The sequence below is a fragment of the Cyphellophora europaea genome, assembly GCF_000365145.1.
Source record: "Cyphellophora europaea CBS 101466 unplaced genomic scaffold supercont1.2, whole genome shotgun sequence".
Classification (NCBI taxonomy): domain Eukaryota; kingdom Fungi; phylum Ascomycota; class Eurotiomycetes; order Chaetothyriales; family Cyphellophoraceae; genus Cyphellophora; species Cyphellophora europaea.
The window spans coordinates 89,321-114,521 of NW_008481808.1; the positions used below are offsets into that span (position 1 = coordinate 89,321).

A 25,201-nucleotide genomic window follows, 5' to 3' on the forward strand; every position below is an offset into this window, starting at 1 on the left:
AGTGTGCTTTCTGAGTCTATCGTTAGCTTCAGCCTCGCTATCCCCTTGGGCAAGGCCTTCACTTTGCTGCCATCATCACAAACTCTAGTATACAGGTTTAATTTCTGCCTTCCAGGTGGGTGACTGTCGACGTTTCTGAAGATGTGGATTTTATAAGCGCAGCAGACGTCCAGCAGCCGCATCCTCGCTGTCATCACTCACGTACTCTACAGACCTGCAACCCATACGGGAAACTGCTCCTCCGAATGCGGTATCAGTTCTGGCCCCCTGCTTTAGATAATCTTGCAGGAATGAATGAAGGTGCTGATGATATGGTGCTTGTCAATACCGTCCCTCGAACAAGATTTCAGCAGAGTACTAGTCGTCAGCTTGCAGAGTATCCTGATGCGACATCCGCGAGTTCTGTTGCCCATGAGAGGCCCGAGGCGAGACAGTTGTGCGAACGTGGATCTTGATCTTGCTGACACTATTTTAGGCTTGAACGCGCCGTCAGGGCTCTAGAGGGGCATCCTACTTCAGATGGATTTGCTGCGGACTCTGCGCCGAACAGGTGTTGTACGTTGGTTTCAATATCGCCATCATCAACCTCGCATGCTCTGACAGTCTTCTTCTTGTCGTCAAGCACTCTTGGTCCTTGTCGCGCGCCTATACGATAGTTCATGTTGTACATCTGCGACCATCTGTAAGTCTCGTCTTCGTAAGGCGCAAAGAGACAGTCCCAGTGCTCTGGTGGGAACAGCGGCAGGAACTGATATCTGTTTGGTTGAGGGCGAGCTGCACGATGTCGAGGTTCATCAAATCGGGAAGCCTGAGGCTGTGCTGCATGAGGCCAAGTCGCCAGTTGACATGCTGATGGAGCGTCGCTGCTGCTTTGCCAGTGTCTGGGACTTGGTGGTGGTGATCCAACCGAGATTGGTGACGCTGGAGATGGAGAGTGAGTCATGGTCTTCGATAAGTAGGTTTCTGGAGGCAGCGGGACTCTGGGCTTGGAGGGAGGCATGGCGATACGAGTCGTGGGGTCCCTGAGATTGTCGGCAACGAACTCGCCTACCGACTTGGTGACCGGTGGAGTGGGCCAGATTGAGTACATACTGCTGACAGTGCTGTGGTAAGAGTTGTAGTTTCGAAGAGGTATCTCTGGTGGCATAAAAGGTAAGTGCTCAATAAAGGGTGGACAGCCTTTATTGTTGGCTGCATGTCCTTGATACGACCTTAACAAAGGATTAGCAAACGGTGAGCATGTCTCGGGCAACAATCTCGGGCAAGACGGTTCACTGCCGCCAATTCACTGCCTAGGCGTCCAGGCAAACTGGGTTGCCTTGTTTCTTGGCACCCTGACGTTCACTCATTAAAGTCCAGCAAGAATGGAGCAAGGATAAAACAATCTTCAGCATTTTCCAAGACTGGCGTGAAGTGTAACTAGAGATCTCTATCAGTGTAGTCTCAGCTTAAACAAAGTCACCTCTAAATGTTTGCCTTTTCCTCAACGTTGCCTCTGAACGAATCTTTGGCAGGGATGCCCTATTGTTTCGTACTAGAATATTCGTGAGGATAGTAGCCACTACCTAGCTCGGTGAGACAATTCCATCCCCTCTGAGATCACTGCCTCCTCCATAAATCGCCTTACCGGTATCCTCATCCACATAGCGGGAGATAACCTGACCTCGGCCGAACATTGAGCGTTCCCAGCCGGATAGAACTTTCGCCTTGTGGCCCAGCCTTTGAAGACTTTCAATAACATTATCATCGATACCTTCTTCGACAAAGACGTTACCAGCCTTCATACCACGACCTTCATCCGCAGCAGCGCTGATGCAGACTCTCGGCGCATCTAAGGCCTGCTGTGGGTTCATGCCGAATGTTACCATGTTGAGGAGCACCTGTACGTGTCCTTGTGGCTGCATGAATCCACCCATCACTCCATAGACTGAATGAAGCTCGCGATGAGCTCCACTGCCCATGGTAATCATTCCCGGAATGATAGTGTGGTATGGTCTCTTCCCACCTTCGTAGATATTAGGGTGGCCCTCCGGCCCCAAGTCGAAGTTTGATCCTCGATTCTGGAGGGTAAATCCGCAGCCCTTTGGTATAACGTGCGAACCGAACCCCTCATAATTGGAGTTTATGAAACTCATGCCATTGCCCTCCGCATCAACCACGGCAAAGTAGACAGTGTCACAGTGGTTGTGGGCTGGACTAGGCCCTGGCTGTCCATGACCGTAATCTTTGGCTTTCTGAGGATCAAACAGACTTGCTCGCTCCGCCAAATAAGAACGAGAGAGGAGATCTGCTGGCGACACAGGACTGAATTGAGGGTCCGTTATCCACCACGATCCATCAGCAAAAGCTATCTTCAGTGCTTCAATGATAGCATGCAGGAAAGGTGCTGTATTGTGGTCATTTTCCGTGAACGCGGGGATCTTCTGCTGTGCCTCAAGCTCCTGAAGAATTCCAAGTGCCATTAGTGCGATGAGGCCTTGTCCATTGGGAGGATGCTCCCAGAGTTCGACAAAATGTTGATCTAGATCCTGCGACGCTTTGCTTTTTGGAAGGTGGCGAACATTCTGCCCACAAAATTTCGTAGAAATCGGTTCATTGCTTTCGGGCGCCCGATTCATGTGATCTTCCAGGTCGGACAGCTCCATCAATCCACCCTTAGATCGAACAATGTCTACAACCGATTGTGCGATTCGGCCTTGATAAAACCCTCGTTTACCTTCCTTCGCAATTGCCAGAAACGTATCTGCGAGAGTGGGATTGCGCATAAGCTCGCCCGCACGTGGTGCCCGGCACGAATCCCTCGATGCCGCATCGCGCTTCAGCATCTCGGGGAAGTTTGGAGATGCGCGTCTGAGTCCCGCCTCGCCTTTTTTCCACTGGTTAACCAAGATCAGTCGAAGAGCTCGTTGAATGCATTGGACGATACTCACGGAATGGGCAGCCACCTCACTGACAGGGAACCCTTCTTGTCCTAGCTCAATAGCTGGGGCCAAGATCTGTTCCATGTCCACCTTGCCACTTCCAAACTTCTCTATAGTATCGACCCAGCCTGCAGCAGCGCCTGGCACAGTGATAGACAACGCACTGGTTGGGGGGATTTTACCGTGCTTGGTGCCGGACATTCCAAGCTGTTCCCTGATTTGCGCAAGTGATGTGTTCTTGGGGCTTCGACCCGAGCCGTTCAACGCGTGGACCTTGCGGGTTTTTGCGTCAAAATACAAACAGAACATATCACCCCCAATTCCCGTTGAGCAAGGTTCGGTCATGTTGAGCGCGGCGGCTAGCATTGTTAGAGAGCAACAGGCATTCAAAGTACAGTTACAGTAACTTACCTACCGCTACAGCAGCGTCCTAGAATGAATTATCAGCTCAATCACGAATTGAAGTAGATTAGAGTCCCTTAACCTACTGCTGCGTTTCCCCCTACTCTTAAAATCTTCTGTCCTGCCTCAGAAGCCAGTGGCTGTGTTGACGCCACCATTCCTTTCGTACTGTAGACAACGCTTCTGCGACTTGCAAATCTAGCGAAAGCCGAATTATCGTCGGCGTGAGGTACATCTCTGCTCATTGGCCCCTCTGTTGGCGCCATGGTGTCGTGGATGGAAGGTCGCAAGTGGTAAGAATATCAGGGATCATTCAACGCAGAAACCAAGACGGCCAAATTGCCTACTGTCTGTCCGTCAGAGGTTGTTGGACCTTGCCTATATACGTGAATATACGACAATGCTGTCTGACTCAATACACAGATTGGATCAGGTGTGGTACCGCAAAATTGGTGAGGCAAGATGAGGAAGGATAATAGTGTTGCCTTGCCGAAGCCAATAAGGCTACTTGGGTACTGCCTAGGTCTTCGCCCACGTTATAGTAGTCGTGATCCTCGAACGATCTTACTAAGACTTGATATCAGCGAGCCTACGAGGTAGGTTGGGGCGAGGTGGGGGACAGATTGAGGGTACAACTATTAGCTAATCCAGCGCTCATATCCGGGGACCGGTGCCGGAGACAATTGCCTGTAACTACGACGACATTGGTAGCCTTGCCGACCTCTGCACATATGTACCTTGCAACGATTAACCCCTTATGAGCGCCAGACGTATGCTAGATAGGCTAAAGAAAAGACTTAGGCTGTAATGGTGGTGTACACCTGGACTTCTACACTCGTCAGGACACTCGATAACATAGACCACGCCCTGTGAGATGCTTCTTGGTGCTATGTGGTATTGACAGTAAACTATAGCCGAGACACGATACCAAATGCGAAGCCCCAGAGCTCAGACGATCCGAGACGACGACAGCTTCGAGCCATGAGTCCGTAGTACAGAGCCGTCAGCCTTGTCCGGCTGCTTGCAGGAGCGCAAAGCATAAGAATAATTATGTGGGGAAACTCGATAAGTAACCCCAGTGCAGTCTCTTCGCCGCCTGCATATAATATCATGGAACGTGCAAGCGCCCATCTCCTGGATGACCCATCGACGTTCGAAGTAGCGATGCCTGTACAAAGCAACTATGCTTTTGAGAACACGGATATCTCGAGCCAGGCTCGATTGAGACTCTGTAGGGGGGTTGCTTGATAACTTCTCTTCAAGTTCAAGTCGGTCGCCAGTGTAAGGATGGCGTATCCAAGAGTTTGAGTTGGGGAAAGCCTCCCGAATGTTTTCGGAAGCCAACTCGAGCATCATTCTGTCCTCCATATCATTGACCCAGAGGTGGGCGATAACATAGTTGGCGGCAGCGTATATACGCCCATCATGCTTATTTGAGTACTCATTTCGTCTTCGTCCGCTTGGTTGATGCAGATGGCGTCAATCCATAGTAGCATATCCTCGTTCGGCCGCTGTAGTGCCGTAAGAAGATCGGAAATATTTCCTCTCACGCGGAGTGAGTAGCCATCGAGTGAAATGTCAGCCCAATCTGCACGCAGCTCCCACGTGTATGACACCACGACGTAGAAGATTGGGTCAGAGATGTTCACGTGCACTATCGTACAGGCTGGAGGGTTCCACAAATACGGGGGCTTAGGGGCGAGTTTTAGCAATCGAATGTGCTGAGCGCTTTCTTTCCAATGGTGAATAGGTGTTCTTGCGGTGGCTTCGGGTTGTCCTGTGTAGGCTGTATGGTCCTGTCCATCCGATAGCGGGTCTGCATTGGCTGGCAAAATGTCGTGCTCCCATTTTGTTCCCTTGTTTCCATAGCTGGCCTTCCCTCGACCCCTGACAGACGGCACTCAGGAATGCTTGAGGCAGGTGTAAGCTAAAAGACCAAATACAATGACAGTGCCGCCTTCCATCACAGTGATTACACGGATCACTTCCCTGAAGGGCCGAAGTGAGGTTAGGTAGACACAAGAAGAAGTCACCACAAGGCTGGCTGAAAACCAGCGCTTTATGGTGTCGAAGCCGCTCGGGAACAGCGAGCGGTAGCCGGGCGAATTGCGAACCATGTTGGTTGGCGGAGTGGTCGCCTGCCGTCAGACCGGTTTGGTTTCGGTTTAACGAACATGCTACCAGCACTTGCAAGAGTGACTTCGATCACAAGAGCTGTCCGTTTATACAGATGTCCAACTGTGTCTGTCATGACAGATCTGCACGAACGGTCAGCTTCTCCCCTTCCAAACCGATGCTGCGGGAGGTAGAGCCTGGCGGCTCGGCAAACCTTCCGCTCTTAAAATCTTCCAGTCATGGACACCAGCGCCTTTAGGCCTACCTCTAGATTGCATAGCTAGACCTTGTACCCCTCCGACTCTTTCAGCTCGCTCATTATGGCTGACCCCTCCGACATGTCCAAACCCACAACCTCGGGCCCCTCCGCGGCCACCATCGAGGCACCTTCTACCGTTGGGGGCGCCGACTTCCTCCCCTCAGATACACTACTCAACCGCTTCAAAAACTTCTACCGCATGGCCACAGGCAGCATGTCTCCCGAGGGCCAGCGCACCTACTGGGCCGACGCCGATGAGCGCTACTCAGCGCTAGACTGCAAGCGCTGCGAAGACAATCGCGACTACCTGCTCAAATACTCTCCGATCATCCGATACATGAGCGAGAACATCCGGCGGCTCGGCGGTGATATCAACAGCAGCAACATTCGCTGCCGGACATGCACAACGGGCATGCTCGGTGGCTTCGACCACCGCTACGGCATCATGTTGTGCGCCAATTGGGTGGAGAAGCGCAATATGTTGGAAGACGTGCTGGCGCACGAGATGGTGCACGCCTATGATCACCTACGCTTCAAGACGAAGCTGGATCATGAAACAGACTTGAAGCACGTGGCCTGCAGTGAGATTCGCGCGAGCAATTTGAGTGGGGAGTGCAGATGGTCGAATGAGTTCTTCCGGAATAAGATCATGGCTTTCACGACGCATCACCAAGACTGTGTGCGGAGGAGAGCGATACACAGTGTGAAGAATCGGCCGAATTGTGCGGACGAGAAACAGGCGGAGAAAGTGGTCGACGAAGTGTGGCAGAGTTGCTTCAGGGATACGAGGCCTTTTGACGAAATATACAGGTGACAGGAAAAGAGGCTCCAAGAGATGTTTTGGTGATTTGTGCAAGGCGTTGGAGGCGCTCAGCGAGCACCATAGATGAGCTCCGCTTCGATATACCCCCTGTTGCAATATAGAGCTCACGACTCCTGTATTTGATTTTCCTCCCTTCATTGGCAATGACCTGCGCCATGTACATGCTTGACTTGATCACCTGAGTTGACAATCCCAAACGCCGTTCGCGATGCAGTATCTCCGATAGTTCAGTCCTTCCATCTATTCAAGAACTTCTGCATGGCTGTGTCTGTGGGCGGGGAGGCGGCCGGCATTTGCTGCAAACCATGTTAGCTTCTTGGTTGTTTGAGCAGGAGTTGCTAAAACTTACGGCTTCGCTGCTCACCACTGTAAAAGTAAACGGTTGTGTCTGGGTTGCTGCGACCGATGCTTGTTTGGCAGGCGAAGAAAAGATGGGGGCATTACTGGTCGGGTTTTGAGGCGTAAAGTTCTTGATGGATATCTTGCTGGGCGCCTTCTTCGGCATAGGGGCATATCGAATCGATCCAGTCTGCTCTGAGAATGGTACACTGAAGAGTGCAGGGTCGGCGGCAGGCGCGTCGGCAGCAGGAGCCGCTGCGCCGGCGCCGGCGCCGCCGGGCCCAGCAACAGGAGCGGGAGCAGCAGCGGGAGTCGCGGTCGTTCTGGCAGTGGCAGTGTCTGTGTCTGTGTCTGCGGCTGCGGCAGTTCTAGCAGTCGTAGCAGCCGTAGCAGGATTGGCAGCAGCTGTCGCAGGCGTTGTGGTGGTTGCAGCTGTTGCGGCGGTGGCAGCAGCTCCGCCGCCAGCAGCAGCAGTTTGTTGTGTAGCAGCCGTCGCAGCCGTTGCTGTTGCAGCGTTGCCTCCGGCCGCTTGTGTCTGTGCTGTAGCGGCGTCGGCACCAGCTGCGGCTGTTTCTGTGTTGGCTCCAACTGCCTGTCTTACGTTGAGCACTGCTCTGTCGACAATGGCAGGCCAGAAGCCGGCGAAGGCAAAGGAAACGAGCGACATGAGGATGAGGAACGGCCTAAATATCATTGTGGCGGTGTCGCGTCGTAGAACTAAAGCGAATGTCGTTGATGATGCGGTGGTTGCAAGGAGTTCGACCTCATGAGTCTGCACATGCACCTTGCTGTCGTTTCCAAACAAGCGCAAAGGGGTGACCCAGGGGCGTTTCAAGGCACCGCTCCAATCGGCGAGCAGAGATCGCTGCTAGCCGAGAGCCTAATCCAACGGCACCTTTCCGACGCCCCGAACGGCGTGACCCCGGGGCTCCGAAATGCCGGCCGCATGACTTTCTCTTTAGACCCCTCCATTGCCATTTTGGTGTAACTCAAGCAGTTTCTCAACTTGGCTGACCATGGCGTGGACGGATCCAGATAGCTGGGCGACTCGCCTCGTCTCTGGAGATCCCTGGATGATTCTGCTTGCTTTCCTAATAACGTTGACCCTGCCGGTTCTGCTGCATTTCTACTACTACACCTCGAGCCGCCGCGTAGACTTCACGCCCACATTTCTTCTGTTGGGGCCTTCTGGTAGTGGAAAGACTAGCCTCCTGACGCTGGTAAGTCTGGGAAGGAAACTAGCATGCCCAATCTGACGGTACAGCTCCAACAACACTCTACCAGCTCAGACTCTTCTGAAGCAGCGACAACACGAATCTCTCAGATCCCCTCAACGACTAAACTACTTCTACCCGCCTCGGTTCCGCTCGCGTCGAACAAGTACCGATCGAAAAACGACCATGCGCTCCAAGATGCCGAGAGACATCGGGCGGCGTACAACATGATTGACACCCCGGGCCATGGAAAATTAAGAGAAGAACAGGCTTTGTCGCACCTACAAAACCAAGCACTACGCGGAATCATATTCGTCGTCGACTCTGGTGCCTTGGATTCTACGGACCCTGCAGCGCTAAGAGACACTGCGTCCTACCTGCACGACATCTTGTTCACTCTGCAGTCAAGAAAGACTGGGAAGGGCACGACCAAGGACGTGCACGACATACCAGTCCTAGTGGCAGCCAACAAGCAAGACCTGTTCACTGCATTACCAGCCGGTGCTGTCCGGGATCGACTCCAGAATGAGATCGAGAGAGTGAAGGAGTCTCGCCGGAAAGGCATCAGCACTGTGGGCAAGGAAGACAATGAGGACGAGGAGGTACTCGGCGGTGGTGGAGAGGAAAAGTTCAGTTTTAAGTTGATGCAGGAGGAATATGGCATTGATGTCGATGTTATCGGTGGCGCCGTCAAGGGAGAGGAAGCGGGCAAAGGCGTTGGAAAATGGGAGGAATGGCTCGGAGGCCTGTTATAGGCTCATCGTCCATCTTGCCGGGCAGGCGCACGGTCTGCTGTGCCAATATACTCCACCAAGACGTATTGTCGATATTGTGGTGGCAAATGGTAGCCCCTAGAGATGTAGATGCTGGTCGATTATCTCGGATGAGCTGAGGCGAGCCGACCTGCTACCGGAACAAGCATGCCGTTCATACGATACCTCGACTCAAAAGTCCCAAGGCCGTCGACAATTCGTCGGCATCTTCTGCGCTTGGTGGTACATCCCCATACGGATCGTAGCCAGGCTGCATACTCCCTACGCCTTCTTTGAGGTATAGAAGCAGACGATAAGCACTGTTACCGTTCAAGTAGTACCGGTGCAGCTTCTTACTTCTCAGGAATCCCAGCTTCTCGTATAGCTTCATCGCCGCTGTGTTCGTTTCTTCTGTCTCCAGGGCGATCTCGTCCGCATCTTTTTCGATCATGAGGTCGATTGCTTTGCTCACCAATGTGATGGCAATGCCTTTGCCACGGTAGCCTTCTCTCGTCGCCAACATGGCGATGTAGCCGCGAAGTGGACCTCCTCGGTGCGCCTCCAACTTGCATATGACTACTCCGACCATTTTGCGGTTGTTGGTCTCATCGAGGGCCATGAAGCAAAGCTCTGCCCATTGGTAGAGGAAGTATCGGTAGACATAGATACTGTAGGGTTCGGACAGATCTTTCGAGATCAGCTCGCGGATCTGCGGGAGATACTCGTGCTCCTTGTCGAGCGAGTAGGGTTCGTAAATGATACCCGGCACCTGGTGTTGAAAACCCGCGCTAGGGCCAGCAGTGGAGGGGCTTTGGACATCGTTCTCGGCCACTTGACCTGGATCACCATCGCGGCTCATGTCCACAACGTCCGCAACGCATTGAGAACATCACATGCGAGACAAGAGGAGAAGCAAAGGTGGTGCTAGGTCAATCTGTGCCTGAAAATCGGGGCCCAAAAGTTTCCGGTGACGACACCGACAGACATGTGAAAGCCGGGTGCGCCGAACTCGACGTTGTTTTTCCATTCTACTCGACCAGTATTACTACGATATTTGTACCCGTGAGAGTCCCCCTTAGCGTGGCGCTCACTCAGCCTATGTTGCTACCATGTCAGAACTCCGGCGCCGCATCCTGGGTACGGTAACCGGCAGTTCCTCACCAGCGAATTCGAGAGAGACCACTCCAGAACCTGGCGAACAAACAAAGATTGTCTCAACAGCAAAACTCGAGAAGCTCGTCAAAAGGAAGACCAGTAAGAGGAGATCAAGTATTGTGTTTTTTCTCGGCGGCGTGTTCGGATTGTTTATCGCCCTCTTCTTCGCCCAGCAACAAGAGGTGGTCAAGTTAGAAGGACTTCTCGATGTCAACCTGGACAGCCTCTTCGACGTGCTGCCGGTCAGTCTCGTACAAGATGCGAAAGCGCTTTCGAAAGCAGAACGAGATGCTGTCAACTACGATTCGTTCTCGGTGGGCCTCCATCTACGGTCTCAGGGCGTCAAAGCGCACCATCCCGTTATCATGATCCCCGGCGTCATATCGACCGGCCTCGAGTCCTGGGGCACCGAGGAAGGCTCGCGTCAGTACTTCCGCAAGCGCCTCTGGGGATCCTGGTCCATGATGCGTGCTCTCGTCCTCGACCAAGCGTCATGGAAGCGGCATATAATGCTTGATAAGGAAACAGGCCTGGACCCTCCCGGGATCAAGCTGCGTGCCGCTCAAGGCTTCGACGCTACTGACTTCTTCATAACCGGCTATTGGATCTGGAACAAAATTCTCGAGAACTTGGCCACCATCGGCTATGATCCCACCAACGCGTTCACTGCCGCATACGACTGGCGGCTGTCGTACATCAATCTTGAGAAGCGCGACCAGTATTTCACTCGCCTCAAAAACTACATTGAAGTTGCCCACAAAAGCTCTGGTGTCAAGCCTATCCTTGTCTCGCATAGTATGGGTAGTCAGGTGCTCTTTTACTTCTTCAAATGGGTCGAACACAAAGACCACGGTGGTGGCGGCCCGACTTGGGTCAACGATCATATCGATTCCTGGATCAACATCAGTGGATGTATGCTCGGTGCAGCCAAGGACATTCCTGCCGTTCTTTCGGGTGAGATGAAAGATACGGCTCAGCTCAATGCATTCGCTGTGTATGGCTTGGAGAAATTCCTCGCACGTGAAGAGCGCGCCGAGCTGTTCCGCGCCATGCCAGGCATCTCGTCCATGCTGCCTAAAGGTGGCGACGCCGTCTGGGGCAACATGACTTGGGCACCCGATGATCCATTACCGCCTGCCGACAGCCCTTCGATCCAGCCCTCGGAATCCACTGCATCGACTTCCCACAGCTATGGCACATTCATCTCTTTCAAGCCCCCTTTGAACACAACTCTCACGCCACGGACCAACCTAACCATCTCCTCCGCACTCTCGTACCTCCTCAGCTCCGCCGAGCCCTGGTATCGGAATCAAATCCTCTCCTCCTACTCCCACGGCGTAGCCCACACGCGGCACGCCGTCGAGCAGAACGAGAACGATCCGCGCAAGTGGCTCAACCCACTCGAGGCCCGCCTACCGCTGGCCCCCGATCTGAAGATCTACTGCTTCTACGGCGTCGGCAAGCCGACCGAACGAGCTTATTTTTACAAAGACAAAGACCCGCACACGTCTCCCGCATCCGCAGCAGTGGGCCTGCACAGCAACACCACTGTCAACGTCACCATCGACACGGCATATCACCGGCCCTTGACCCCAACGACCAGCCGGTCCTCCAGCACCGATGACAACAACAACGCCCCGCCTCCCCCACCGCAAGGCCCACAGATCGACCACGGCGTCATTTTCGGCGAGGGCGACGGCACCGTCAACCTCCTGAGCTCTGGCTACATGTGCGCGCGCGGCTGGCGCGACATCCACCGCTACAACCCCGCCGGCGCCACGGTCAAGACGTACGAGATGCCGCACGAGCCCGACCGCTTCAGCGCGCGCGGCGGGCCCAATACCGGCGACCACGTCGATATCTTGGGGCGGAGCAGTTTGAATGATCTGATTCTGAGGGTCGTGGCGGGGAAGGGAGACGAGGTGCAGGAGAGTTGGACGAGTCGGATTCGCGAGTATGCCGAACGGGTCAAGGTGTGGGATGATGAGGATGAGCGGAATGTGGGGAATATGGTCGAGGAGGAGGATGGTGGGGATGGGTTGGCGGATGAGTAGGGCGAGCTCGCCTGTTTGTTCTTGGGATGAGCACAGGGTGGCTCCGATGATGATGATATTGTTTGATTAACGGTGTAAGACGCGTGGAGGACACAGACGAAGGTGTTGGAAAGTGGTCGGACTCGCACTGCATCAGGGGGCGCAGCGCGCATGCTGATATGACTTTACGTGATACCCAGATCAGCATCTTTGGCTTAGATAGATTCCACGACCCGTGGTGGGTTCGTGTTAGGCTCATTTGGGACGGTGGAGTTGCATCTCATTTGCATGGTTATACACATCGATACTACTGACAGAACAATTTATATACAGGCGACGTTTGATCAATGTCTTGCTCGGAACGGTGTATTCAGTCATTGATCACTCTCGTATTTCCTATAGCCCCAAGAATGATTACCGTCTTCTTTCGTCTCCAGCCCGAAGGCCTCCGCATCCCTGATAAGGTCTTCTCGTACTCTCGATAGTCTCGTGTTGTAGCCTAGCCAATCGCCATTGAGATGACGCTTGATGTCTATGGCTTGTGGGTCGAGCTCGACCGCAGTCGCATTGTTCAACTTGCCACTTCTGAGCCAAGCCAAGTCCATTTGATATGCTTCGGTCAGCAGCTCTGATAAGACCTTGATGGCCATTGGCCGTCGATATTGCCATGCCTCCAAGTCTCGATGCAGCGTCGTGTAGTCGAGGGAGATCTGCTCGTCTCGTGTGCCGTCGTCGGGTGTCCAGGTTGAGACCATCTGAATCGTAGAGGCGCTGTGCCCAAAATAAGCCGCCAGAAGAGGGAAGTGCTCGAGGAATCTTGCACTATCAAAATCGATTCCAACTATCAATTTGGAAGCCAGGCGTTGCCAAGCGAGGCGCGCAACCTGGGATTTCGATGGCGATTCTGCCTTGGGGTTAGTCTTGGTGTTTGAAAGCAAGGCGCGGTAGACGACTGTCTGCATGGTTTGGGTGATCAAGCCTCGCGTTGCAGCAAATGCCCAGAGTACACGACAAGTGTTGGTGCACTTCTGACTCCATGCGGTCATGAACACGCGCGGAATCACCAGGGATAGCATGGGCTCCTCATCCTTCCTAATCATCGAGCATAGCCGGTCAACGGCTCTCTTCGTGGACTTCTGACGGCGAGCAAGTGCGAAATGGTAAACATGAATATCTTTGGTCATCTGAATGCCGCGTCGCTCTGCGACCTCAAAGAGCAGCTTTGCCACTTTATCGAGGTTGCGTTGTTTGCAAATGTGCAAGCCCCTGGCAAGTGTTTTGGGGAACATCCAGTCACGGCCAAATGTTTCATCCAGCTCCTTGATGGAAGCGAGCAAATTCAACTCCTTGTCACTGGCGAGCTTCAGCTGCTCCTCAAACATGGTCAATGCGAGATGGGACCAAGATGTTGTGCTCATTCGCGGATTGCAACGCTCAATGAGTTTGAGTACTTCCGCCCGTGCGTCGAGCGTCTCGACTGCCGCATAGACCAAAGCCCACGTGTGACTGTTTGGTTGGACACCTATTTCGGCCATTTCGCGCACAGTGGTATTTGCAAGGTGTGTAATTTTCCGTTTCAGTGCGCATTGGAGACGGATATTGAACGTGGTAATGTTTTGCACCAATTGCATGCGTCGACCGTGCGCATAGACGAGGTTGGCAGCATCCAGAAGTTCATTGTGTATGCTAAGGAACCGTAGAGCCCTATCGAGTGCAGCAGCGCTTGCGAAGATGCAGGTTTTGGGGTCGGAGAAGGCCCTAGACAATAGATCGGCGACATAACGGTTGTAATTCCCGAAAACCATGTGTTCCACCTTGCGGTCGACGTGAGGGTTGGTCAGTCTAAACACAAACCGGGTGAAGCTCGCCACGGAGTCCACGGAGATCAGACTATTCTGGCCCTCGATATCTGCTGACTGCGCCTGAACGTCTGCAGAAGAGTTCAGGTTGTGGGCAAATTTATCGCGGACTAGACTCGTATAGAAGGGCGAGCCTCGGAGGACGGCGGAGCGCGTCGATGTTTGCGTCTCCGAATCGGAATGGAGGTTCACTGAAACGCCGGCGCCAGCTTGCTCGTTCCATATATTGGGGCGGTAGGAACCAGTGTAGCGGTTCACCGTGCGCTTGTTAACTTGTACTGTCTCTTGGGTAGGAGAGCTCTTGGTAAGCTGCAAGCTGGCCAAGGTTTTTGCGAGTGGAAGCCAATCCACCGGTCCGGAACAACGCTGACGTCGTAAGACTTTTTCAGATCGTCTTTTGAACACTTCTTCGGGGGACAGTTGATTGTGCACGAGCGCAAGTCTGGCAGTTTCATATGTAGGATGGGTGTGTGCCAGTGTCGACCAGTGGTTTCCCTCCACAGGCTCGATCTGAGAACGGGGCAACTTCGATATACGGGTGGAGATGATCCTTCGAATTAGTTTCCCTTGATCTGGAGCCTCTGGGTCGCACAGACCGGATTCAGCGTCATCAAGGGGTTGTGATGTTTTTCGCTCCGCATCTTCATCCCGACCCGGATCTGAGCATTGAACTTCTATGTTCTGGAACCGTGTGGCAACGCTTGACCCGCACCGGCGCCATGATGAGCCGGAGAGGTGTTGGGGCTGACATCTGGAGATGCAAGCTGTGACTGATGGATGGACGGGTGTTCCAGTCAAGCAACTCCGCGTGCGAGGAAACATACACAGGGGAGAATCATCAAGGCGCTCCCGAGCTCATCGCGCGACGAGACAGTGGGGAGAGAAGTACAACGACTCGGAGCCTGACGAATAAAGCGGCTGAGGAACACTGTCGCAGAGTTGTGAATGATAGCTGGCAGAACAGAAGCGAAAGATGGTATTGCGATGTTCAGCGCAGAGCATCAAAAAGTTCGGCAGAGCACCGCGGCCGCTTCTTGTGGCTGGAGCCAATCAACAGCTGCCACTAGACAAGTGGATCCTCAATCAACACGGGCGCAGCAGCGAACCTAGCATGTGCCACACTGCCACACTGCCACACTGCCACACTGTCACCCCAAGTGATGAGCTGGGACTGAAACTCAGGAGCAGCCTGTGTCTGCATCCTGATCCTGATCCTGATCCTTCGACTGAACCAACTACATCTAGCGCACAAGACATCGACTCAAGGTTGGACCTTGGTATTCGATCCTACCTACTCTTCCTACCGAGCACCTCACAGTCCGTAATCTCAGGCACTGTACACAGTCACCTTACTGTCACACGATCCCAGCCATCCCAGTCACGACAACTGCACTTATTGCGTAATCAGCGCTCTCGACTACGCCAACTTGCCATCTGCATAACCAACACCATGGCGAAAGGAAACATACTATCGTTAATCCTCCTCTTCCTCTTTGTGGGGGTCATGTGTGCGGTCGGTTTCGTGGTCTACAGCATCGCGACTGACGTCGGACACAACACCAGAAAGAAGATGGAAAAGCGCAACATCTCCTTCACCAAGGACGGTATGAAGGTTGGAGTGAAGGAAAAGACAGCGGAGCAACAGACAGACGATGCGCAAGGGTATGTATATATCCACGCCATTTCTGCATCGTGCTAATCCATATCTCAGTCTGCTGGTCAAGGTCTGGAACAATTCATATTTCCCGGCCTACAAATCGAGGTTGGGCTGGATGGATGGTTCTAACAGCAATCCGGGTTCACCAGCCGGCACACCTGGGGCGGATAAGAGGAAGCCATATGCGAGATCCTCCTCGAGCCAGACCTCGGTGCCTCGTTCGTCTTCCTCGCAGAATGTCAGCAAGGCGTAGACCTGCCTCGATGTCCTGGCGGAGACGGAATAAAAAAATACGGACTCTCGGTGTGGATCGCTCTCCCGTACCGTACAGTGGCTACCACTGCCGACGATGGACCCCGGCGAAGCAAATTGAGTGAGATGCAAACGAATTATGAACCTTGAAAGCTATTCTCGAGCGTACAGCGCAACTGTTGTCGCAGCAAGCCAGCGACGAATCTGGGATTTGATTAGGATACGGAGTAGTTGACGTGCATTGACTGCCACGGGCTGTTGGAACCAGAAACCAGTTCCCTACAGGGGCAGCAACATGTGTCAGCAAAGCATAAAATGCACAAAGTGATTATTCCACTTCAGGGTTTGACATGATTTGCTCCTGGCACAAGATTTTTCCTGCCAGCACTCTGCGCTAGCTTCGAGATGAAGATTTTTGTTCTCATCCTATGATTTCGGCCCAAGAAAGTGGTGCCGGCAGCGCCTAGACGGGAGCTAAGCGCACTGGGGGCGATACCCGCTATATCCGTCCTGTATACGGAGCGTACACCAGCGGCGGACGATAGCATGTACGCCGTAGCCAGGGGGATAATGTGAAAAGGAGCACAGGACCTGACTATCGATAGGACGATTAGTAGAGTATCGAAGCGAAAGCGAGCAGTCCCAGCCTTCGGGGATATGACTGGCGTTTCACCTTCTTCGAGGCCCCCAGCGGCCCAACCAGGCTACGCCGTTGGGAGATTGGGATTGGCAGCTAATTTCGTATTTTCGGAAACGCATCGCGTGCCCGCGGCGGGATGCTGGTCAGCACTTTGCTAGCTAGCTGAAAACCCCCAGCGATGGCAGAAGACGACACATTCGACCAGACCAACGGAATCACGAGGCTCCTTGTCATGCAAGTGTACACCGCCCAGACTGAGCAGCGTCATAGATTTGTTCTGCAGCCAAGAAGCTTTGCCTCTCGTGACAGCGGTGGATGTGACGACAGTGGTCAGGCAGTAGTTGAACGGCTCAAGCTGCTGGGTCCAACTCACGGGCGGTGCGGGCTGCGGGCTGCGGGCGGATAGTGGAGTGCACCACTCTGGATGGCAATTTGGCGATGCTTAGCGTGCACGCTCGGGCGCTCGGGCGCTGGGTCAGCCTGACGGGGCTGGCCTATCGCTTGCGAATTTTCAGCGCTGGCAGGCATTAGCTTTGCTTATGACTTGCCGGATGCGCCGCCGCTGCCTCGCTGCATCGATCATCGTGCTGCCTCTTCCTCCTCTCACATAATCCGACCCGTCCGCTTCCCTACCATTCTCATTCTTCACCCGCCATTGCGCTCGGATTGTTCGGATCACTCGTCGACCTCTTCTCCTCGCCTCCCACCATCTCTTCGACCTCAACTCCCACGTCGTCGACCCCTGCTTCAACAATCCGTCGCATTCCTGAGCCTCCCGCGCCACCTTCGCATCAGCGTCCCGTGCAATTGAGCTCGCGCGATGCAGCCGTTTTCCTCGTCTGCGAAGGACAAGCAGGCCCGGGTACAGATACCATGGCGGTCAATACAACTGTTGGTTCCGCACCGACTACGCCGAAAGATTCGCTCCAAGCTACGAAACCGCCAGTCGCCCGCGTCCTCAATTACCGCACTCCAGACATCCATCTCACCCTCGGATACGCTCAGATCGTTACAACAGCATAAGTGGACATGGCACGATGGGCAATGGGTGATATTGGCATTCCTCGGTATCTTTTCGTTGTGCATTATCGAGTCTCCTGGCCCTCTCGTCAAGATGGCGGTAGCGACATTTATCGGCATCTCTCTCATCCTGCCCGTGACAAGGCAGTTTTTCCTCCCTTTTATGCCCATCGCGGCGTACCTGATATGGTTTTACTCTGCACGGTGCGTCTCCAAGGCTTCCAACAAACTGCTTCCAGCTGATCAAGTCTAGATTCATTCCTAGCGAATACCGGCCACCCATCTGGGTCAAAGTACTTCCCACCCTCGAAAACATCTTCTATGGCGCCAATCTCAGCAATATCCTCTCGGCGCACCAGAATACCGTCCTCGACCTGCTTGCCTGGTTCCCCTATGGAATCTGCCATTTTGGCGCTCCTTTTGTCTGCGCCATTCTCATCTTCGTTTTTGGTCCTCCCAAGACCCTCCGTACATACGGCTTCGCCTTTGGCTGGATGAACGTTATTGGTGTGGTCACACAAGTGGTCTTCCCATGCGCTGCTCCATGGTATGAGAATTTGTACGGACTAGCACCTGCAAATTACAGCATGAAAGGATCTCCGGCTGGCCTGGCTCGCATAGACAAGCTCTTTGGTATCGATCTCTATACCTCCGGCTTCACCGCATCTCCCATGGTTTTTGGTGCGTTCCCCTCACTACACGCTGCGGATGCCACAATCGAGGCTCTATTCTTGTGCCACATCTTTCCCAAACTCACCCCATTGTGGTCATTTTATGTGGTGTGGCTGTGGTGGGCGACTATGTATCTCTCTCATCATTACCTGGTCGACCTGGCTGCTGGAAGTCTTCTTGCTGGGATCGTCTTCTTCTTTGCCAGGTCCAGCTTCCTTCCCCGGCTGCAGTCCGGAAAGCGATTCCGCTGGGACTACGACTACATTGAGGCCGGTGATGAGCCCAACGAATATGGCTATGGTCTTGCGGCGTTGGATGGGTCACACCCTGACAGTGACGAGTGGACTATTGGCTCGTCATCATCCATTTCATCCGGCTCCTTAAGTCCCACAGAAGAAGATCCAGCGCGGTGGAACGGCGAAATCTACGACACTCAACGATAACACCTTCTGTCTTCAATTCACTCGACGCCGACCTCCCGTTGAGCGTATGGTCGCATTTCTAACGTTTGGAGTTTTCGATACGAACCTGGAATCCAACGGACGACTGCATATTAGCGACATTATTTGTACTACTTATTCGGCTTGGAGATCCCGGCGTTGGTCAAAGAACAGCGATTGTTGTTTATTGCTACTGGGGTGGCCTCGACACCTTTTTGAGAAATCTTTGCATGGCGGCTACTGCTACCGCCCGCGACATTCGCTTGTATAAACAGTTCACAGGGTGCGCAGGGTTTATGCCCCGGAGAACCTGCGCTCGCTACTATATTCCCATTCACTCGCTTAGAATTGCCAGGCAGTAAGGATGCTCGGCCGGCGAGGTTCGACCGACATGGTTGAGTACATGACTCCAAAAAAGCAACCAGGGCATGAAACGATTCAGGGGTCAAGGCATGGCTCCCACACTTCACTCGCTAGACAACCAGACTTGGCAGGATTGACCTGGAGGAATGGAAAGACACGCGTAGCTCAGTCGAGCGACTCCTGAGCGCGCTGGCATAGCCATCTAATACTATAATCAATAATCTTCAGAAACCAGAATGGTGTGTCGGACTCGATAGTCCGAGTCGACGTGGTGCTAAGACCTGTACTGGTCTTGAATGTTACCAAGCTTGACTCATCTGTTGTGTAAGACAGTAGGCTTTAAAACGTGCCGTGTAGCCAAAAGCACCTTGAGCCGAGACAGTGACACCAAAACGCTCTGAATATGACCCGAACACTTCTACATTTATCTAATAGGTGGATAACGAGCCACAAGGCTGATTCTCGCCATGACGTAGCCTTGTCGGGGCTCGACGCGTCGACGCGTCCTTGCTTAATTGATTTTCTTTACCGTAAACCAACCACACCGTACCAAGTCGCACCTTCAACCGGTCTGCAACATGTCTCCTTCGGCGGTCGAAGCCGTCGCTCCACCAGGAAATGCAGACAACTTCATCAAAGTGCAAGCGCAAGCCGCTGCATCGGACACCACCCCTCCATCTACAACGGCATCCAACGGCACCGTCGGCTCAGCTCCGGCGCCAGATGTTCACGATCCTTTACATGAAGAGCACCAGTACCTGAATCTCATACGCCAGATCCTCTCGTCAGGCGAGCACCGGCCAGATCGCACCGGCACCGGCACCCTCTCTCTCCCCTTCCCACCGCAACTCCGCTTCTCGCTCTCCAAGCCCTCACCCACAGACCCAACTGACCCGGACGCCAATGTCCCCGTCCTCCCGCTCCTGACCACCAAGCGCGTCTTCCTCCGCGCCGTCACCACGGAGCTCCTCTGGTTCCTCGCCGGCAGCACCTCCTCGACGCCCCTCAGCGCCGCCGGCATCAAGATCTGGGACGGCAACGGCTCGCGCGCCTTCCTCGACAAATTGGGCTTCACGCATCGCGCCGAGGGCGACTTAGGCCCCGTGTACGGCTTCCAGTGGCGGCATTTCGGCGCCGAGTATGAGAACCCCGAGGCCGACTATGCGGGCCGCGGCGTGGATCAGATCGCCGAGATCGTGCGCAAGCTGAGGGAGAACCCGTATGATCGCCGCATCATCCTCAGCGCGTGGAACGTGGCGGACCTGGACAAGATGGCGCTGCCGCCGTGCCATCTGCTCGCGCAGTTTTACGTCAGCTTTCCCGATGCGCCGCGGGGGGAGGCCGCGTTGCTCGGAGAACAGGCGGCGCAGAACGTGGAGATGCCGCCGCCGCCGCCGAAGAAGAAAAAGGGTCACCTCTCGTGTCTGCTGTACCAGCGTAGTTGCGACATGGGCCTAGGCGTGCCGTTCAACATCGCCAGCTACGCGCTGCTCACGCACATGCTGTGCCATGCGTGCGACTTGGTGCCCGGGGAGCTGGTGCACACGATGGGCGATGCGCACGTCTATCTGGACCATGTGGATGCGCTGAAGGAGCAGTTGGGCCGGGAGCCGAGGGAGTTCCCGACACTGAGGGTCGCGAGGGAGGATCGAGGGATGGGCAATATGGATGGGTGGAAGGTGGAGGAGTTGGTCGTCGAGGGATATCGGCCGCATGGGGCGGTGAAGATGAAGATGAGTGTTTGATTTGAGGAGGGCAGGCTGGATGGGCACGAGCATGCACGAAGGCGACTACGATGGATGATGCATGAACAGCGGATTGGACAATGGGATGCGATGTGCAATGAGACCCAGGAAGAAAAGGAAACGAATACAGTTGTTGTTGGGCAGCATTTATGTAAATTCACCACCTTATAAATATGCCCAGCCCAAGCTCGCTCGCTGCGTAGATTCGTGCCAGATATGGCGTTAGATATGCCGTTCCAGTAAACGCCGTCGCTGATGCCCAACGCTCAGGTCCGCACCGATGGTGCCGAAGGACCAATACCGCGCAACAGCACAATCGTATTGCCGCTTTGCGCGGCCTTGCCCAGCTTCTCGTTGAACTCCAATACCCGACCGCCCTCGACATGGAACACCCGCAGCCGATCCTCCTCGTTGCCCGCCTGGTTGTTGATGTTGTGCACCTGCAGCCGCTTGGCCGCGTCGTCGAGCACCTTGCCCACGCTCCAGTCCTCGCTGAACCACAGACCCATCTGCGGCATCCTCGCGCGGGTCGTCTCCTTCTCCGCCTCGACATGCAGGTAGACGCGCTTGGCCGCCGTGATCCTGTCGTCACCTTTCGCCTCGCGCTTCAGCTTATTCAGCTCCGCCATCCTCGCGGCGGCGCTCGACGGCTTGGGCTTGGGCTTCAGCTCCGCCATGCGCTTCTCCATGTCGGCCTGCTGGCTCTTGCCCCAGGTTCGCAGCTTGCCGAACCCGAGGCGAATCTTCTCCTTGTTGGTCTTCTCCACCGTCCCGTCCTTGCTCACCCGAGCCCCCAATGGTATCACGTTCTTGCAGTCGTGGTCCTCGGGCATCCGGTGCTTCAGGCAGTACGTCCTGTTGCACTTGTCGCACCGCACGCCCACGCTTTGCGTCGTGTTCACGAAAGTCTTGCATTTTGTTTCATAGCATTGTGTGCCGGTCGCTAGTGTCGGCTTTGCTGATGTCGTGCCCGTTGACTGGCCGATGGTCTGGAGGCGGCGGTTGCGGGCCCACTCGCCGGCTTTGGGGCAGTGGTGAGCGGTTTCGGACCGGTGGTCCAAGCAGTAGGTCGAGTGACATGATTCGCAGCGGAAAGGTAGGAAGTCGAGTTGGTGGCAGTATGGCATCTGGCAGTGGGCGCCTATGGCTTCGACATCGGAAGTGGCTAACATGGTGAAGGACTCGTCCGGTTTGGGGGAGTCGGAAGCCATGGTGGGCGGCGGAAGAGGGTGTGAGCCTTATGTACGGTATAGCGAGAGCTCGATTAGTGAGAGCCCGCCACTCGAGGCAGCCGTGGGCAACGTAGTGAGGTGTAGATGTTGTAAGGCTGCGCTGGAATGTTCTGCGGGCAGTTTCGCCTCGTGAGGATGACGGAGTCGGCGGGCTAGGCGCCGAGATCCGCCGAGGCTGTGCTAGTCACTTTTGGGCTTAGACAAATCTTCCCTCGAAACTCTCTGGACCCCACTTCCACATGCTCGATGCCTTCTGCGCCTGTGTGACCACGTGGACGAGAGGTACCCGAGTCTATATCGAGACTTACTCTGAACACTCGACAGTACCAGAATCGTTCTTCGTGTCTCGCCTAAGACTGTGTACAATGCTGGCCTCTGCTGCTGTACACAGCATGACAACTCTGCAACTATATTTGATCTCTTGAAGGCCAAGTTCTCATTGCGATATGCGAGCCTCGAGTCGACATTCACTCTTCAGCAGACCATCAGAGATGGACTAGTTCCAACATCCTTTTTTCACCATGATATAGACCCTGCGTTTTAGGAGTTAGCAACAACTGCATCTGGCAGGGCCGAACCACCCACGTTGTTCGCTGATTCTCATCTGCTGCCTATGGAACGATACCAATTCAGCCATCTACGAACGAAGCCCATCAGCCTCTAATATGGGAGGAGTCAAGTCAGATGCGTTCACCCGCAGAAATTCTCGGATTTTCCGCCAAAGACAGCGATGGAATGCCACTCTCTGAGCCCCGCCGATCCCCATCAACTTGGATTTACCCGCTACCGACCCCACGCGCTCCAATTCGGGGAAGCTTTCCATCCGGAAGAGGCCCGCAACAGTAACCTCACCGCTGCGTGCATCTCCGGCTACCGGTGTAGATTTTATTATCAACATGGGGACCGAAGAGTCTTATGTTATTTTCTTCCCGCCTTAACAATGGGCTGAATTGTTGAACCATCGTCCCAATCGCCCCCCTTCCAAGTCGCGCGCCACGTTATCATGGCGACACAAACGGCCACCGTCACCAAGACGGCCACCCCGCCCCCAGCTTACCCGGAGCCTGCCATCACCAGCGACCAATCAATAGAGCTCAGCATCAAGACGCCTGGAAAATCACTCCGTGAACTATCCCGCCGTCTCACACAACCACCACGCCGTATCTCGTCCGAATCATCTTCCAGTACCGACGACAACATCCGCGATGACGACGTCCCACCACCGACCGCCTCGGCCACCATCCAGCATTGGAATCGCCCTCGCGGCAACGTTCCACGCCTCGGCTTCGCATTCTTTTCATTCGTCATTGCCGGCATGAACGATGCTGCGATCGGCGCTCTCATCCCTTCACTGGAGGAGTACTACGACCTGGACTACACGACCGTGTCGCTCATCTTCCTGACGCCCTTTGCCGGCTACGCTCTCGCCGCCTTCCTCAATGCTTCCATCCACAGCAAATTCGGGCAGCGCGGTATCGGTGTCATGGCACCGCTGTGCCACATCATCACCTACATCGTCATCGCGCTGCATCCACCCTTCCCAGCCATCGTCGTCATCAACATCATCTCCGGCTTCGGCAACGGCCTCACCGACGCGTGCTACTGTGCCTGGGTCGGCGTGATGGACAAGGCGAATGCTGTGCAGGGCATCATGCACGCCATGTACAGCGTGGGTGCGTTGCTCGCGCCTCTGATCGCGACGAGCATGGTGGTCTCGGCCGGCTTACCGTGGTGGACCTTCTACTACGTGATGATCGGCGCGAGCGTGCTGGAGTGGGTGGGCCTGACCCTGACGTTCTGGAACATGACGGGTGAGGTCTATCGACGGGAGCATCCGAACGAGAGTGCCAGTGGCGAGGAGAAGAAAGGCGGGCGGACTCGCGAGGCGTTGAAGAGCCGCATCACCTGGACTTGTGCCGCCTTTTTCTTCACGTAAGTTCGTCGATGTTCAACAGTGAGTTTGTTGCTTACCACCAGGACTGTAGGTATATGGGCATCGAGGTCGGCCTCGGAGGCTGGGTCATCACATTCATGCTGCGAGTTCGGAACGCCACTCCCTACAACGCCGGTATCTCCGGCACGGGCTTCTGGGCTGGCATGACTGTCGGTCGTGCAGGGTTGGGCTTCATCACGGAGCGGTACGGCGAGAGGCTCTGCGTCAGCATCTACCTGGCGTTTGCTCTGGCGCTGCAGCTGATTTTCTGGCTTGTCCCCCAGTTTGTCGTCAGCGCTATCGCCGTGGCGTTCTTGGGCGTCTTCTTGGGCCCGATGTTCCCTGGTGGGTGTTCATCAAACCCTTCTACTTGATACCACCGACGCTGACCGCTGTATAGGATGTGTGATGATGGCCACCAAGCTCCTTCCGAAGCATATACATGTGAGTGCCATCGGATTTGCAATGGCCCTTGGTGGTACCGGCGGCACGGTCTTTCCCTTCGCCATCGGTGCGATTGCGGCCAGTCGGGGTGTAAGGGTGTTGCAACCTATCATCCTGGCGCTCATCGCCTGTGTAGGAGTTCTGTGGCTGAGCTTTCCACGAATAAAGAAGCGGGAATGACCCGCCTGGACCCGCCTATCGGGAGGCCTCTGTAATAAACTGATAGATGGGGGATAGCAGCTTCACATAGATAAAAAGTGTAGATAGATATTGGTTTGACAACTTTGCCTCAACATAGCCGAAACTTCTCACTATATCTATCTAGACCAGTTCCACCGTTTCCAGCCCGTGCGTCTGGCTATGGTTCGTGGCTTCCCCAAACATCGCACCATGAACATATGCGGGGCTGATGAGCCGAAATGTCCGGCGGTGACTCTTTCGACCCTGGTTTCTCAAAAAAGAGGAAGAGGAGGGGACTTCCCGCAGGATGAACGGCGTTCGGGTGCCTGCAATCAGATAAATGCCATCCCCACTCCTCGTTGCAAGACTCGATTTGCCCAGTCGGCGCGAAGCGGTGATGAAGATTAGTTTGTCGGCCATGGTAATCTCGGATGCGAAATGTCCTTCATTGGCTTGGGTTTCTAGAAGTTGCTCGGCGTCGGCAGACACCTTCGCTGTTGGATCAGGCTCCGCCGGTAGGGCTTTGCTCTCGCTGGTGGTTTGAATACGCACACGCCGTCGTGTGCGTAAGCGAATCCAGTCTCCATCGTACGTGCACACTTCCTCTCGCGTTGGGATCGTCATCCTTGGCTCTTCTTCTTCTTCTTCTTCTTCTTCTTCTTCTGCTTCTTCTGCTTCTTCTGCTTCTTCTGCTTCTTCTGCTTCTTCTGCTTCTTCTGCTTCTTCTGCTTCTTCTGCTTCTTCTGCTTCT

General features: G+C 54.5%; 12 protein-coding genes across 12 annotated transcripts; 7 read left to right on the forward strand and 5 right to left on the reverse strand.

Annotated features, from left to right (window-relative positions):
- Positions 1–1,565: 1,565 nt before the first annotated feature.
- HMPREF1541_01499 (gamma-glutamyltransferase) lies at positions 1,566–3,589 on the reverse strand (the record flags this gene model as incomplete). Its single annotated transcript, XM_008715859.1, has 4 exons — positions 1,566–2,876; positions 2,931–3,280; positions 3,333–3,351; positions 3,410–3,589. 4 exons carry the CDS (start codon positions 3,587–3,589, stop codon positions 1,566–1,568), a joined length of 1,860 nt encoding a protein of 619 aa, XP_008714081.1.
- A 2,169-nt stretch (positions 3,590–5,758) lies between these two features.
- On the forward strand, positions 5,759–6,511 carry HMPREF1541_01500 (uncharacterized protein; the record flags this gene model as incomplete). Its single annotated transcript, XM_008715860.1, has 1 exon — positions 5,759–6,511. The coding sequence occupies one exon, from the start codon at positions 5,759–5,761 to the stop codon at positions 6,509–6,511; it is 753 nt and encodes a 250-aa protein (XP_008714082.1).
- A 236-nt stretch (positions 6,512–6,747) lies between these two features.
- HMPREF1541_01501 (uncharacterized protein) lies at positions 6,748–7,526 on the reverse strand (the record flags this gene model as incomplete). Its single annotated transcript, XM_008715861.1, has 2 exons — positions 6,748–6,816; positions 6,870–7,526. 2 exons carry the CDS (start codon positions 7,524–7,526, stop codon positions 6,748–6,750), a joined length of 726 nt encoding a protein of 241 aa, XP_008714083.1.
- Positions 7,527–7,875: 349 nt separating this feature from the next.
- HMPREF1541_01502 (uncharacterized protein) lies at positions 7,876–8,828 on the forward strand (the record flags this gene model as incomplete). Its single annotated transcript, XM_008715862.1, has 2 exons — positions 7,876–8,079; positions 8,124–8,828. 2 exons carry the CDS (start codon positions 7,876–7,878, stop codon positions 8,826–8,828), a joined length of 909 nt encoding a protein of 302 aa, XP_008714084.1.
- Positions 8,829–9,000: 172 nt separating this feature from the next.
- HMPREF1541_01503 (uncharacterized protein) lies at positions 9,001–9,684 on the reverse strand (the record flags this gene model as incomplete). The annotated part of the gene is made up of 1 exon (XM_008715863.1): positions 9,001–9,684. The coding sequence occupies one exon, from the start codon at positions 9,682–9,684 to the stop codon at positions 9,001–9,003; it is 684 nt and encodes a 227-aa protein (XP_008714085.1).
- Positions 9,685–9,934: 250 nt separating this feature from the next.
- Positions 9,935–12,034, forward strand: HMPREF1541_01504 (uncharacterized protein; the record flags this gene model as incomplete). Its single annotated transcript, XM_008715864.1, has 1 exon — positions 9,935–12,034. One exon carries the CDS (start codon positions 9,935–9,937, stop codon positions 12,032–12,034), a length of 2,100 nt encoding a protein of 699 aa, XP_008714086.1.
- A 353-nt stretch (positions 12,035–12,387) lies between these two features.
- On the reverse strand, positions 12,388–14,327 carry HMPREF1541_01505 (uncharacterized protein; the record flags this gene model as incomplete). The annotated part of the gene is made up of 2 exons (XM_008715865.1): positions 12,388–14,188; positions 14,224–14,327. The coding sequence occupies 2 exons, from the start codon at positions 14,325–14,327 to the stop codon at positions 12,388–12,390; spliced, it is 1,905 nt and encodes a 634-aa protein (XP_008714087.1).
- Positions 14,328–15,322: 995 nt separating this feature from the next.
- Positions 15,323–15,782, forward strand: HMPREF1541_01506 (uncharacterized protein; the record flags this gene model as incomplete). The annotated part of the gene is made up of 2 exons (XM_008715866.1): positions 15,323–15,534; positions 15,584–15,782. 2 exons carry the CDS (start codon positions 15,323–15,325, stop codon positions 15,780–15,782), a joined length of 411 nt encoding a protein of 136 aa, XP_008714088.1.
- A 1,459-nt stretch (positions 15,783–17,241) lies between these two features.
- On the forward strand, positions 17,242–18,556 carry HMPREF1541_01507 (uncharacterized protein; the record flags this gene model as incomplete). Its single annotated transcript, XM_008715867.1, has 2 exons — positions 17,242–17,645; positions 17,695–18,556. 2 exons carry the CDS (start codon positions 17,242–17,244, stop codon positions 18,554–18,556), a joined length of 1,266 nt encoding a protein of 421 aa, XP_008714089.1.
- Positions 18,557–19,494: 938 nt separating this feature from the next.
- HMPREF1541_01508 (thymidylate synthase) lies at positions 19,495–20,661 on the forward strand (the record flags this gene model as incomplete). The annotated part of the gene is made up of 1 exon (XM_008715868.1): positions 19,495–20,661. One exon carries the CDS (start codon positions 19,495–19,497, stop codon positions 20,659–20,661), a length of 1,167 nt encoding a protein of 388 aa, XP_008714090.1.
- A 266-nt stretch (positions 20,662–20,927) lies between these two features.
- On the reverse strand, positions 20,928–21,872 carry HMPREF1541_01509 (uncharacterized protein; the record flags this gene model as incomplete). The annotated part of the gene is made up of 1 exon (XM_008715869.1): positions 20,928–21,872. The coding sequence occupies one exon, from the start codon at positions 21,870–21,872 to the stop codon at positions 20,928–20,930; it is 945 nt and encodes a 314-aa protein (XP_008714091.1).
- A 1,024-nt stretch (positions 21,873–22,896) lies between these two features.
- Positions 22,897–24,450, forward strand: HMPREF1541_01510 (uncharacterized protein; the record flags this gene model as incomplete). The annotated part of the gene is made up of 3 exons (XM_008715870.1): positions 22,897–23,825; positions 23,879–24,171; positions 24,227–24,450. 3 exons carry the CDS (start codon positions 22,897–22,899, stop codon positions 24,448–24,450), a joined length of 1,446 nt encoding a protein of 481 aa, XP_008714092.1.
- Between the last annotated feature and the right edge of the window lie 751 nt (positions 24,451–25,201).